At 45.5% G+C, this 13,731-nt stretch overlaps 1 protein-coding gene across 1 annotated transcript in view; it reads right to left on the bottom strand.

The window, feature by feature from the left end:
* Positions 1–10,213: 10,213 nt before the first annotated feature.
* Positions 10,214–13,731, bottom strand: part of LOC119661421 — a 61,784-nt gene continuing 58,266 nt past the window's right edge. Inside the window, exon 2 of the mRNA XM_038070764.1 lies at positions 10,214–12,156. Within this exon, the coding sequence (XP_037926692.1) occupies positions 11,332–12,129 (798 nt within the window). The 5' untranslated portion in view covers positions 12,130–12,156 and the 3' untranslated portion in view covers positions 10,214–11,331. The remainder of the gene's footprint in view (positions 12,157–13,731) is intronic.

The following is a 13,731-nucleotide window of genomic DNA, read 5'->3' as shown; positions in this document are numbered from 1 at the left end:
ATAGACTTCAACTGAAAACTAAATGAATTATAAAAGATAGAAAAAAGTAACTAAAACTGGAAACTAAACATAAGCAAAAACAGAAAAATAAAAATAAAATAATAAAACTCCGCCGTAGCCGGTCCCAAGCCCGGTTGTGAAAGGAGGAGGGATGGATAGTTTCAGTGTCAATTGCTGTACGCCGCGGTGAGGGAAGTGCAGGAACTTTGCAGTCTTGCAGATTACTCACTGAGGAAGCTATCACCACACATGGCATTTAGGTATAAAAGTCGTCTGACTTGGTGACTGGGTCGGGCTCCCGTAATGGACAGCACTGCGTCGAAACCGCTAGTCAAGGGGCGGTTCGAAGTCTAAACGCCACGACGACCAGGAGCATTGCTCCCCGTGTTGCAGCTGTTTCGCCACAATCTGTGGCAACCACTTCAGGGGGTTCGCGTAGGCAGCGGATGAAGTGGACTAAGGAAATGAACCTCTTCATTATCCGATCCTACTACGAAATAATGGTGGAGGCGGATACAACATCTTACCGCTCCTTGTTGCACCAGAAATTCGTCAAGCGTTTCCCCCAATATACGTGCGTGACTGTGCAGCGAGTCGCAGACCAGTACCGCTTTATTATTCGCAGTGACACAATCCCGGCCATCATCAGGAAGCGTGTTCGACGTGAGGCTATTGCGGAGATTGTGGGGCAATCGATGGGGGCAGAGGTACAGTTCCAGTACTCGCCGAAGACTCAAGGTTCGGGACGAAGTCCAAAGAGCGTATATAGAATTTTCGGAAATGGGACCTTTGTATAGACCAGGTATTCCCAGCCCCTTTGCATATCAGCAACTCCGAGAATTCTATCTCAAATCAATGATGAGATAGCATTTCGACTGTGTGCTGGTATGTTGCTGCTGCAACTACAATCACTTGTGTAGTGTGGTGCAGTTACGGCTGTCAGATTACACGGTCAGAAGATTCGCTTTCGCGTTATTGGTTTGAGTGACCAAAGAAATCCACCATGGAAAATTCGTCTGGAAATTCGGCGGGACTCACTAAGGCAGGACATTACTTGGCTGATTCAAATCAGCTCTGGCAATGTCAGCAGATGGGTGAAGAATAAAGTGCAGAGGGTTTACAGACTCTGCGTGAGATGGAACGATGGCATAGACCAGAGTGCCAGGAAGCAAAACCGGGATGTCTGGAGTTCCTTATTAAGGTAGGCCTAGATCGGATACCGGTTGTTAAGCGTTGATGATGATGATAAATGTGGTCCCCTTTAATCATCAACCTTCTAATTTTGAGCGACGAAAAGTACAGGGGCCATTGGGGGATGTTTGAAAAGCACATATTTGCCTTATGGTCGCATTCTTCCACATGTTCGGTGCTATTGCGAAGTGCCCTTACACTGTTAATTTGATTTCAGAACATTGCTGCGGTACTGAGTCCGTCCTGCGACTTACGTAAGTTAGGATAGATTTCGAGCAAGCCTGTTTTAAGAATTGTTGGCAAAGAAGATGGCAGGATCGTCGAGCTTCTCTGCAGTTTTTTTTCTTGTTTAAGAGGTGGGAAACTTCAAAAGACTAACTTCAGGTTTCACGATCCCTGAGGGTGTGGGATTTTTACCAACAACTGAGATTTCCATATCCAGCGACTTTCCTTGAATATTTAGGTTTATTTTTTGTCGGGAGAAGACCCCCTTGGTCCACTTCACCACTTTGGTTGCCTTCGTTGAGCAAATGACTGTTGCTCAGTAGCTTATATCTTTAGGTATCCTTTATGTTAGCAAGTCGTTTGGCTTTGCTCTTTTCAGTCGTCTCTTTGCAGTCAATTTTCGGACTTGGTTATTCTCATGTGATCGTCGTAGGGAGGTTTTTAATGACTTCACTAACCAACTGTACTTTCAGGTCCCTATGCAGATCCTCATTACGAATGAACCAGGGAGCATCTACTATGTTTCTAAGCACTTTATTTTGGAACGTTTGTAAGATCTTCAGCTTTTATTCTTTAGCACAGCCCTACAGCTGGATGTCGTACGTCCATATGGTCCTCAGGATCTGCTTATAAATTAACAGTTTGTTGTCGATGGTTAGCTGGGAATTCCTCCCCAATAGCCAGTACATCTCTCTGTATCTGGCATTTAGCTCGTCCTTCTTTCTTAGGATGTGTCTTTTCCAGCTTAGCAAAGCATCGAGTGTCGTATCTAAATATTTCACCCCACTCGCCTGTGGCAAATCTTGTCCGTTTATGATGACTTTAGCTAGATTTTTTTTTTGTTTGTGAAGTTAATATTCGTTGATTAACTTTCGTTCAATTTTATTTTCCATTGCTTGGTCCATTCTGCAATGCTGTCAATAGCTGTTTGTAACCCAGCCGATCTTATCCTCGGTAATAACCAATTTCATAGCGTCATTCACCTAAGGTGGCCTGAAACTCCCCGAGCAAGACTCTCACTCACAGTCCTCCTCGCTGGCGGGAAAGTGCATCTGAACCAGCAACTTCAAGGTTTCACCAGAAGATTTCGTCCTGGAGCCTTTCGACTTTTTAAGAAAGAATAGACTCTTATGTTCGTATGTGTGAGACAGAATCTTACAGAGCCTCGCGGATTCGCTGGTGCTTTCGATGTTCTGACAATAGTCCAAGCAAGACCGCCTCTTGGCAGTCTTGATGGCGGGTTTGTACTTATTCAGACAGGCCTTGCATGGCTGCCAAAATTGATGCCTGTTGCAGATCTTGAAGATTTGCCTGTCAGCTTCCTGAGGCTGGAGAGATCTTCATTCCATTACGGTGGGAGTGTCTTCTTGCTGTACTTAGTAGGTCACGAGACTTTAAAGGCGGTATCGAACTACAGTTCATCTATCGTGCCAATCTTGCCAATTAGCCCACCGGAGAGTTTGATCTTAATTACTTGACCAAACTGTTTCTAGTCGATCCCCCTGGGGTCTCTGAAGGTTTTGGAGGCCTCGGCGGCGAGATCTAGATTGCAAAGTATTCATCTCCACTCTCCAGTTCTCCACCCTAAGAATCCCATTGTTGGTTATTAGGGTGACATCAAGAACCTCTGAAGCTGAGGAAATGGGAGGTTGATCTACTGCCCCTGTTACACCGATAGATTTGTATTGATAATAAAATTAAAGAATGGTTCACCTCTCACGTTGCTTTTCAAGCTACTCCAAAGCGTATGCCTTGCATTAGCTCCGCAGCCTATCAACAACCCAGGCCTTCATTGTTGCTATCGTGCTCATCAAATGTTGTAGTTCTTCTGGTGGGGCTGATCGGTCGTGAGCCATTTAAGCCGATGAAATATAAACGTTCTCTGCCCCACCTGCACCAGTTTGACTACGACTAGCTCGCTGGAACTTAGGTCGGGATACAGAAAAGCGTACAGACTCTTCTTCGTGAGGATACATGCCTTATGTCTGTCCTGATCAGCGTCTCTTGTGCTGTGGAATAAATTAAAATATTTACTTTGGAGCCTTTTGATGGTTCGGTCGCCTTCTACCCAAGGCTCCTTTATTAGTGCGATGTCGTTGTCTTCCTCTAGGAGGAAGACAAGCAGATTAGCCGAGGTGCACTTCGAGTATTTCAGATTCATCTGCGTTTCCCTCAGCATGATCTGCTTACGTGGGGGGGTTCTTCAATCCCCGTCGGGCCGTCGATCATCACCTCCTCCAACAGCTCGTTGGCGGCGTAGATTGGATCCAGGTGGTCATTGGGTTTTGCAGAGCGGAACATTTTTACCTTTGCGTTCCTGACTCCGAACCGCACTTTATAGTCGACCTTTTCTAGTGCCTCCAGGCACTTTTCATTTATACGGAGTAAAAAAGGTTGGCTGTTTGTCTGGGGTTCCTTCTTCTTGATAACAACCCAGTCGTATATAGGAATCCTGGAGTTTTGAAGGTGCAGGGATTGGACAAGCTTGTCCTTATCCATGTCGATCTTCGGCAACCATATTCGGGAGAACAGTTTTCTGGGAATCTCATCGTAGGGGATGACTTTGAGCTTTACGTCCTCCCAGACGTCGCTGATCTTAGCGACGCACATGGAACCCACGGACCACCTGAGAGGAATCAAAGCAAGAGATGGATCCCGTGCGTTTGCCTTTGCGTTCAGGAGATGCTCAATGACCATTTCCTATAGCCTGGCCTCAACACTGGTCCACACCTCCGGCGCTAGTTTGCCCCTAGCGGAATTACCATCCGGCAGCGCCACACTTAAGTGGGCCTTTGGCCACGTGGCTGAAGGGTTTCGCAGTTCGTGGCTTGTCGGCTGGCTGTTGCTGCATATTTTTTTCCAGATGTTGCTTAGCGTGCGAACTCCTGCCCACTCTGCTTCGCTTGTGACCCTTTCCGACCTCGTCTTGAGATCGATTTCGTTTGAGAGCGAAGGGCTTCACCTTCTGCTCGTCTGCCTGGCGTTGTATTCATCAACAATCGTCTGGTATTTAGCGAGGTCTTTTTCATCCCACTCGTTGACAGTATCCGCCTCCTTATTCTTAGCAATCTTTCTGAGAATATGCATGATCCTGAGCAAGATACCAGTGGAGCTTCGCTTGTTAGTCGGTTTCCAATGACCGACGTTCTTGTCGGTCTTTACTTATGAGGTATCTCCCGACGTCGCCGGTTTCGGGTTAAGGGTACTATGGCTTGTATTCGCTACAACCAGCTTAATGGCAGTAGATTCCAGGCTGGAAACCACTAGTCCGTTTGAAGCCCCGCTCTGAGAGGTCAATGCGGTTGGTTTCAGCGCAACGGTGCTACGGCTACCAACGAGTGTCCTGCTCCCGATGACTACTATCTTCTGGCTGGATGCCAGCAGCTTGTCCTCCGATGATGCGCTTGGCATCATCATCTCTTCTTCTATCGTCGGTTTATTTGTTTGATTTTTTTTTTTAAATTGAGCCCATGTTTTGGTTCCACAAGTAGTCCCGGAATAATGTCCCCCCAGGATCCATGGGACCGCCGCCCTTCTGAGAGGGTGGATTTTCCAGTACAACTAGTCTGCCAACTGGGGTGCATGTGTGTGTGTGTGTGTGTGTATGGTGGGGGAGAAGCTACAGCTTCTGAGCACTCAGACCGTGTTGGCCCATTGTACTCGCCACCCCCGTCTAACGGAATATTCCGGATTCGTTAACGTATCGCAGGATTTCCGTTAGTGGATGTGCTACCCGTCGCAATTGGAGAACATCGGCACCAAAGATCTGATGCCTGATGCGTCCATAGGCGGGGCATTCACATAGGAAATGCTCCGTGGATTCCGCTTCCTCATTACAAGAGGGACACGTATCATCTTCGGTAATTCCTATTCTGAACATATGCCCAGCTAGTGGATTATGGCCTGTCAGAATGCCCACAATACACCTGCAGGTCCTCCTGCTTTTCGACAGGATAAACTTTGCGGTACATATGTTGGGTTCTGGCAGGAAAAGTTTGGTGTGTCGAGCAGCATTTAGGCTCTGCCACCTGTCATTATGGGAAACTTGTTCCCAGTTTTTGAAAACAGATTTAGCCAATGCTACTGATACCCCAATTGCTGGCTCCGGTCCCGGCATAGGGGAGATTGACCCCTCTTTCGCTAAAGCGTCCGAGATTTCATATCCCTCTATGCCACAGTGACCAGGTACCGAGAGTAGTTCCACCGTATTGAATCTAGACATAGAGTTCAAACGGTTTCTGCATTCCTGAACGATTTTCGAGGTGATCAAAGGACTGCTCAATGCCCTCAGTGCAGCTTGACTGTCACTGCAGATTGCGATGCGCCTGCCCTTCAACCGCTCGTCAATCACCCAGTTTGCCACCCTTAGGATCGCATAAACTTCGGCTTGAAAAACCGTTGCATATTGTCCCAAAGGAAAAGCCCACTTCTCGTTTTTATTCGAGAGGTAGACTCCGGCTCCAGAACCCTCTTCTGTTTTTGAGCCATCGGTGTAGAAGACTTCCGTATATCCCGCCACGCATTCCTCTGGGTCTTCCCAGTCCTCTCTACGCTTCAGGGTAACTACATACCTTCTACCAAACAGATGTATGGGGACACGAGAATCGGAAGGCATTGTAAGAACTGGATTTAGTTCTCCCAGTAACTCTTCCAATGCTCTGTGCCCCCCATATCCGTTGTTTCCCCATAGATCTAATCGAATTAGCCTATGAGCTGCTCTCATTGCAGTGCTTTGAATAAATATATCCAGGGGCTGCAAATTGAGTAGTGCATTCAGAGCTGCGCCGGATGTCGTGCTCATGGCTCCAGTGATACCCAGACAAACAGTTCTTTGGAGTGCGGCTAGTTTACGGTGAAAACCTTTTTGTCTCACCTTAACCCACCACACTACGGATGCATATACGAACATCGGCCTAATGATGGCAACGTATATCCACATTACCACATGAGGCCTGAGTCCCCATGTCGAGGCAAAGGTCCGTCTGCACAGCCCATAAGCTGTGAGAGCTCGTTTCATCTTTACCTCTACATGTTTGTTCCAAAGAAGTTTTTTATCTAGAGTGACCCCCAGATATTTCACTTCTTCGGAGAGTTGAAGGGTAGTACCCCTCATCTCAGGGAGACAAAGTCCATCCAGTTTTCTCCTTTTTGTGAATAAAACCATTGTGGTTTTATTTGGATTAACTGACAAACCATGTCTAAGGCACCAGCTGTCTATCAAATCAACGGCACGCTGTATATTCCTACACACCGTTCCAAGATTCCGATCAACAGCAAGTACAGCCACGTCATCAGCATAAGCTTGAGCGTGTATTGGCAAATTTTGCAGTTCGCATAGCAGTGAGTCGATCAGCATACTCCACAGAAGCGGCGAAAGCACACCTCCTTGGGGGCAGCCCTTCGTTGCTTCCGTAGTCAGGTAGCGATCGACCCCTACCTCAGCGCACAACAATCTTTGCGTTAGCATAGCATGGATCCACTTAATTAAAGCATCATCAACACCATGCGCTCTGGCGGCATCACAAAGTTTTTGAAAAGGCGCACAGCCAAAAGCCCCTTCAATGTCCACGAACACCCCTATCGCGTACTCACCATTCAAAGTTGCATCCTCTATCTTTGTGACCAAAGAATGAAGAGCAGACTCACAGGACTTTCCACGTTGGTAAGCATGTTGGTTTTCACTAAGTGGGTGTGACCTAAGTGCGTTTCCACGAATGTGACGCTCCACCAGTCTCTCCAAACCTTTCAGCAAGAATGAAGTCAAGCTGATTTGTCTGAAGTTCTTTGGATTAGAATAGTCATCTTTCCCAGGTTTCGGTATGAAAACTACCTTAACCTGTTGCCAAGAAGAAGGCACGTAGCCCAGAGCAAGACATCCTCGAAAAATATTTCTTAGAGGTCGCTCTAAATGCTCCATACCCTCCTTTAGCATTGCCGGATAGATGCCATCCATGCCAGATGCTTTGAAATGTTCAAAGGGCAGTATGGCAGCTCTCACCTTTTCATGGGTAACAACCGCTTTCGCAGTGTTCCAGTTCCCCTTGCAACACTTGCGTATTGAAGGGGTTGCAAGAACCGTCAACTCTCCCCCTACCACTTCTCTCACCCGTTCTCCCGGGTGGTGTACTTCCAGGAGGGTCTGTACTGAGTCCAGTCTGGAGCTCGTGAAAGTACCGTCGGGTTTTCTAAGAGAATCCAACTTGGCCGACTCATCCTTTTTGAGGACTCTGCACAGCCTTGAAGTCTCCCTTTCGCCTTCCAGTTCCTCACAGTACGCTCTAAAGGAGTCTCGTTTCGAGCACCTTACGAGCCTCTTATATTCACGTTGTGAGTTCCTGAAATTTAACCAGTCTTCGTTCTTGTTACTTTTGCAAGCACGATTTAGAAGTCGCCTGGTTGATTTCCTGAGTTTTTGCAGTTCTCGGTTCCACCAAGGAACCGTTTTACCGCTTTGGCCTCGGGAAATAGGACAAGCCTCTTCATAGCACTCTAAAAGTGTGCAGTTCAAAGTTTTCACTTCATCTTCCAGCACCAAAGGAGTCCTTAGTCGCCTAGGGAACTGTACTTTATTGCCAAGAAGATCATTGAACTTTGCCCAATCCGTTTTCCTAGGGTTCCGTCTTTGTACTGCAGACTGTTCGCCCGCAATAGTCAGATTGAATTCTAGATATCGGTGATCTGACAGTGAGACCTCGTCTAGCGCTCGCCAGTCTATAATCAGCTCTAACAATTTTGGGGTACAGATTGTTAGGTCAATTACTTCGCTTCTTCTCGGTCCCACGAACGTAGGGGCGCACCCTACGTTTGCAGTCATAAGATCAGCTGAAGTGATGAAATCAAATAGCTTCTCTCCTCTTGGATTGCATTTGCTACTGCCCCAACAAATATGTTGAGCATTCACATCGCAACCTATTAAGAGTTCGAGACCACTTGATTCTGCATACGCCATCAGGTCCCAAGTTCTTGCGTCGGTGGAGGATACAAAGAATCATAGGGTAAATAAGCGGAGGCAACTATGATGTTTTTCCTCTCGCCATTTATCTGGTATTGTATGATGACCGTAGCTAAGTCCTGGGAACAATATTGTCTCAGCATAGTTGCCTCTAACCGTCTTGACATCAGGACGCAAGCTCTCGGTCGTATGGATCTTTCGTCGTAGAAGATCCTAGCCCCCTTTACCGATCCAATGCCACACATTCTGTTAAATCGAACCCACGGTTCTTGCACCAGAAAGATATAGGGGAAATCCTGCAGCTTTGTCATTCTCGCTGCCAACAGGTAGGAGGGAGCTTTGGCATGCTGCAGGTTGATTTGACCAATCTTTATGTTTTTCGACATAAACTTAGTCATAGGACATTTTGCCATCCTTGAGGAAACTCCCACGGCAGCAGTCAGAACAGAGGCTGCAGCTTGCGCATACGTTCTCTCCCTTCCCGCCTTCGTGTTCGTGTTCCTGTGGGAGGGACCAGCTTCATTGAGATCTCTCTCGCTGATTTGATCACCTCCCGGCACACCGGTCCTAATCCCTGCGAGACGCGTGGATATAAGCCCAGGTGCGGAGCACAATAAAGCGTTGGCCAGAGCAGATGTGTTGGTCTTACGCTTCTTGCGCGCATTACCGCTGACAGAAGAGTCTGGTGCGTCCAGTGTGGATCTTACTCGAGTTTCCAGTTTATCCCCACCTTCCGCCGGAGATTCCGCTTCCTTGCGTCCGATTTCTCTGGACGTTACCGCGCCTAGTGGTACAGCCACGTCCATGTCCTCATTCCCAAGGTGCTTCATCTTCCTTCGCAGTGCTCTCTTCTGCCGTCGGCTTAGGGCCTTTCCAGGTTCACGGTGTCCGGACCGCTTGGATCTATTACCACATACTGACGTTAAACCAGTAGTGTCCACGTCACCAGCGTCCCGTTCTTCCGCTCTTCCCGGTAAGGATGAACGAGAAGGTTCTGACAGGCAGGATTCAGCCTGTAGTCCCCCTCCTTAGTGGCCGAAGTTCCCTTCTGCCGGGCCTTCCTCTTCCGTTTGCGGGTAGATTTGGGCTGTAGTACCGCGGACGGGCCGGCCGTAGTCGGATTTCCAGTTTCTCCCAATTTGAGAGTTTCCGTACTTTCCTTTCTGGCTAACTTCGCCGTGGGCACTAAATGCAAACTTTCCACTGAGTCGGAAAGCATGCCTTCTACAGATTGATCTATAGGCGAGTATGAATGTGGTGAGGCCTCCAAAAGCCGCGCCTGGGGTGCATAGTCCCTTATTTTGTTCCATTGCATATGGGTGGGTGCAATTTATCCCTTTTGCCAAGTTCGGCGGTCTCTAGACGAGGATCATCACTGGCTCTTGCCGAGTTAAATGCCATCAGGAACTCTATCTTGTGGAAGTAAACATGTTCACCCCATTAGATACAGTGGTAACCAAGTAATCTATAGTTAAGGTGGTGGTCGTGGGATATCTGAAGTCAGAAGTCTGTTTGCCTATTCCGAAAAACCGTCCGCACTGGGATTCCAAGCGCCTGCGCCGTAAGGTTCATTCTCTCCCCTTCCCTCGTTTTGAGTTTTTAGTTCTAGCTGTAATTGTCTTAGCCATTTTTTCGCGGGTAGGTGGATCGACGAGTTTCATATTCTTATGGGTGTCCACCACCTTCTAAAGTATGCTGGTCATTGATCTGAGAAATGGTAAGGTAAGAAGCACCCTCAGTGGCCTGGAACTCTGGAGAGGGTACATAGCGTCAATGCCTCTAGGGTAATTTTAAGGAAGAAGAAGCTTGCTGTCCAAATTGTAAGAAAAATTAAATTTCCAGAAATATTTTCATTCGAATAACTTTATTTTCTCTTTGTCTCGAATCTATTCAACATTCATATTAATACATTTTTTTTTATAAATACAAAAAACAAAGAAAGTTACAGCTCCGTAAAACTACTCTATAATGTAGTACTGACAAAATTGTTTCCCAAAACGTCATAAAAATAATTACATCATGTTATCCATTTATTATGTATTTATAAACATGTACATATATATATAATATATCTTTTCCAAGAACGTAAATTAGTGGAATACCATAATTGGCAGAATATTTCTTGCTTATCCAAATCAGATTATATTGTCATGAATCTCACTTTCGCAGGGATACTAACAATAAATGGTAACGCTACTCCTAAGAATGCTCAATAGCGATTTCGTGACTGAATAGGTTAAAAGTATCTTTTAATTTTAGCTATAAAAACTTAGTAATTAAAGCATTATAAATCATGGTTAGTTTGAGTATTCGCTAATACCTGTAGCATAATATTTTCAGAAATTCAGATTGATTGCTTTAAATTCGTCAAGGAACAATCAATCTTAGATCGTCTCGTATATAATATCATAATATCTAAATATCTCAACCAGGGAATTGTTATGCGAAAGCGTTTTTGAGTTCTCCTCCTCAAAGACACAAAGACCTTGCTATATTCTGAAAAGGTCCGCGTAGTTTTCATCCATTCAACCATCGTTCCCACAGGTACATACTTTTGGGCCGCCCTTAAGCGGCATCATACTGTCTCGTCCTTTTCGTTATCCTATCCTATCCTAGCCTTATTCTAATGCAAAATGTTATTTTAATTGTATATAATAATTTGAATAAATCACAGATCATTATACTCTTGCTTATGTGGGTATGTGTATTTGTGTGTGTGTGGAAGGACCACAATACTGCTGTTACGCGAATGTGTTGTTAAAAGCATTCATATGGATATTCGATCAGGATTAGGATCAAAAAATGTATCTTTTCATTGGTAGGCTCCTATCGAAGTGGGCATCTCACGGACGAGCTACTAAAACTCGTTATCCTTGCTGAACTGAAAAAAACCTTCACAATTCCAAACCCAGCTCAATCCTTTTGATCCTGATCCAAATGGAAATTTGAAGATTGTTTAAAATTTAGGAGAGTGGCTCTGGCATGCACTTGCATTGTTTTATTCGCTGAACTCGTTTTTTCCGCAACTGCGGTACCATCGAAGGACACTTAAGCGTCACCGTCATCCACGTGAATTTCTTGGGTCGACAAAATCCACATGACCGAAATGCAGCTCCTGTAAGATCCTCGTCTTCGAATTCCTCCGGCAAGCTCGTTGTTGATTGCCGACCTCCAGTTGGACGTTTCCTTTTTGGGCTTTTCGGAATGTAAAACGAATTACACTGTCCATAGCAGAACCGATTAATTATGGTTCTCGTGATACACCCAGTTTCGCGAATTCGTTGAATTAGTGGCTCGGTTTTGCACCAATCCTTCTTCAGGTATTCCTTTCTGGTAACATACAGAGCGTTCTTACTCGACTTCAATATCTTGTCACTCCGCAATGCCTGCAGATCAGCCAAGACATCTGAGTTCAAGGTTGACGTCCTTAGGCTGTCGTTATAAATCATTATTCCATTGGAATTCCTCCTGTTGGCGGGGCCCCCGTTATATGTGTAATCAACTGCATACTGAGGAGGCCGATGCCTATGTCTGTAGGCTTCAGTTGACTCCGTAAAGTCTTCCTCCAGATCATTCTGAATTATAAACTGTCCACCCCCATCATCTTGACTGCCATTCATTCGTCTTTCATTGAGCAACTGTTCAATAGCTCGAATGTTCATCAACTCCAAAATCGAGTCACCTGCAAGAGTTCGTTGTGCCCAGAAAGCCAGGAAAATCGCGGGCAAGAAAACACCACAGACATTTCGACAGGTCGTCATTTTTTATATCTGATGATGCTGTTATTCCTGCAAAATAAAAAAAAAGATATAATTCAATAAAATCATGTCATGTGAGTGATTCATTCAGAGATAACTATCTTATAAAAATGCTACATTATTCCCGAATTGGCACCAAAAGTGGGTTGAGGTAAGATCACAGAAATTTCAGTTTTATTGAGCGTAAGTGCCCGAATTCCCAAAACGAACAGGTAAACTCAAGAACTCGGCCTGAGTAGCCTTCAATCCTACTTGTTTTCATCTTTATTCTGGATGCCCAACTACTTTATAAAATATTCAAATAATACTTTCAATCGGAGTCGAGTTTTCGGCGTTTGTTTAGTCTGCTCTCTCGTCCGCCTAAAAATCAGATAATTCTAGAGAAAATTAAATCTAATTACCACCAAAAACTAGACAGATTTAATGAGTGCGTGGAAACTGTGTGGGGTTGAAAGTTTACCTAATTACAGTAATGATTTAAGTAGCGTTTAATTTCTAGATAGGTGCTTCAACTGGGAGTGATTGAGTTATTTCTCTTTTGGTTATGGATACGTTAGGTTATGTCAATATCAAAATTAGATAGGAGAATGGAATTCAGTAGCAACTTCGAGATGAGATCATCCATGAAGTCATCACCGAGTTTTTTGAGATTTTCGTGGAGCTTTTATCTAGTTATTTCTTAAATGGCTGATGTACTGATCCGAGTTAAATTTTGGATTTCAACTATCTCTAACTAAGTTGCCTAAGTTGCCCTCGCTGTTTAAAAATTTCCCCTCACCCCCTAGGCCCCACAGAACTATCTGGAGACATTACACCGCGGGCCGGGTTAAAGCTCTACCGGCTTACTCCTACGGTGAGAATTGTTCCCTCCCTCTTTTCGTAATCTTCGAAGTTCCTCCTGAATACAACTTATGGTACTACTAGCTACACTCCACACTTCTTGGAATTTGAGCATTTGCAGACTGATCACCTCTACTTGTAAGGGTATTCCCAAGGGAAGTCCATGCTATTCGCTCTATTCGCAAATCTCGGACACACGAAGGGAATGTGCTTTATGTCCAAAACGATGTAAATACCAACGGTATCCACCACCAACGGTATCAGTCAGAAACTGAGTCAAATGATAGTGAACCTCTCCATGGCTGCGCATAATCTAAACTTAAATATTTGGATTCAGCCAATGCGTCTACCTCCCTTCGCATTCTCTCCTCCCGCCGTTTTTTTTTTTTGGTAGGGTAGGTGAATACTGAATACTGAATACTGAATAATTCGGTACGTCGTCGGACTACCAACTAAACACCTCCCCATCGTCAGAGAACTAGCCTGGAACCGTTTGTCACATTACTTCGGGCCAGCCCCCGAACTCTCCCGCCTTGCGGTGCCTTCAAATCAGGGCATTCCTTTCACCAACGGGAGGGGAAAGGAGGAAGGGAACTGTCAGTTCAAGGAACCCCCTGCCATCCGGTTCCTCCATCGGTCGAGTTCTATCTTCTTAGCAACGAGAAGGGCCCGAACGTAATGGGCAACACGGTTCCAGCTATCAGCAGTCCTCAGCATCTCTTCCACAATGTTGTCTGGAGATAGATCCCCTGTGTTTAAATAGAG

The sequence above is a fragment of the Hermetia illucens genome, chromosome 1, assembly GCF_905115235.1.
Source record: "Hermetia illucens chromosome 1, iHerIll2.2.curated.20191125, whole genome shotgun sequence".
Taxonomy (NCBI): Eukaryota; Metazoa; Arthropoda; class Insecta; order Diptera; family Stratiomyidae; genus Hermetia; species Hermetia illucens.
The sequence above is the reverse complement of the archived record's forward strand: the minus strand, read 5'-3'. Positions and strand labels throughout refer to the sequence as shown.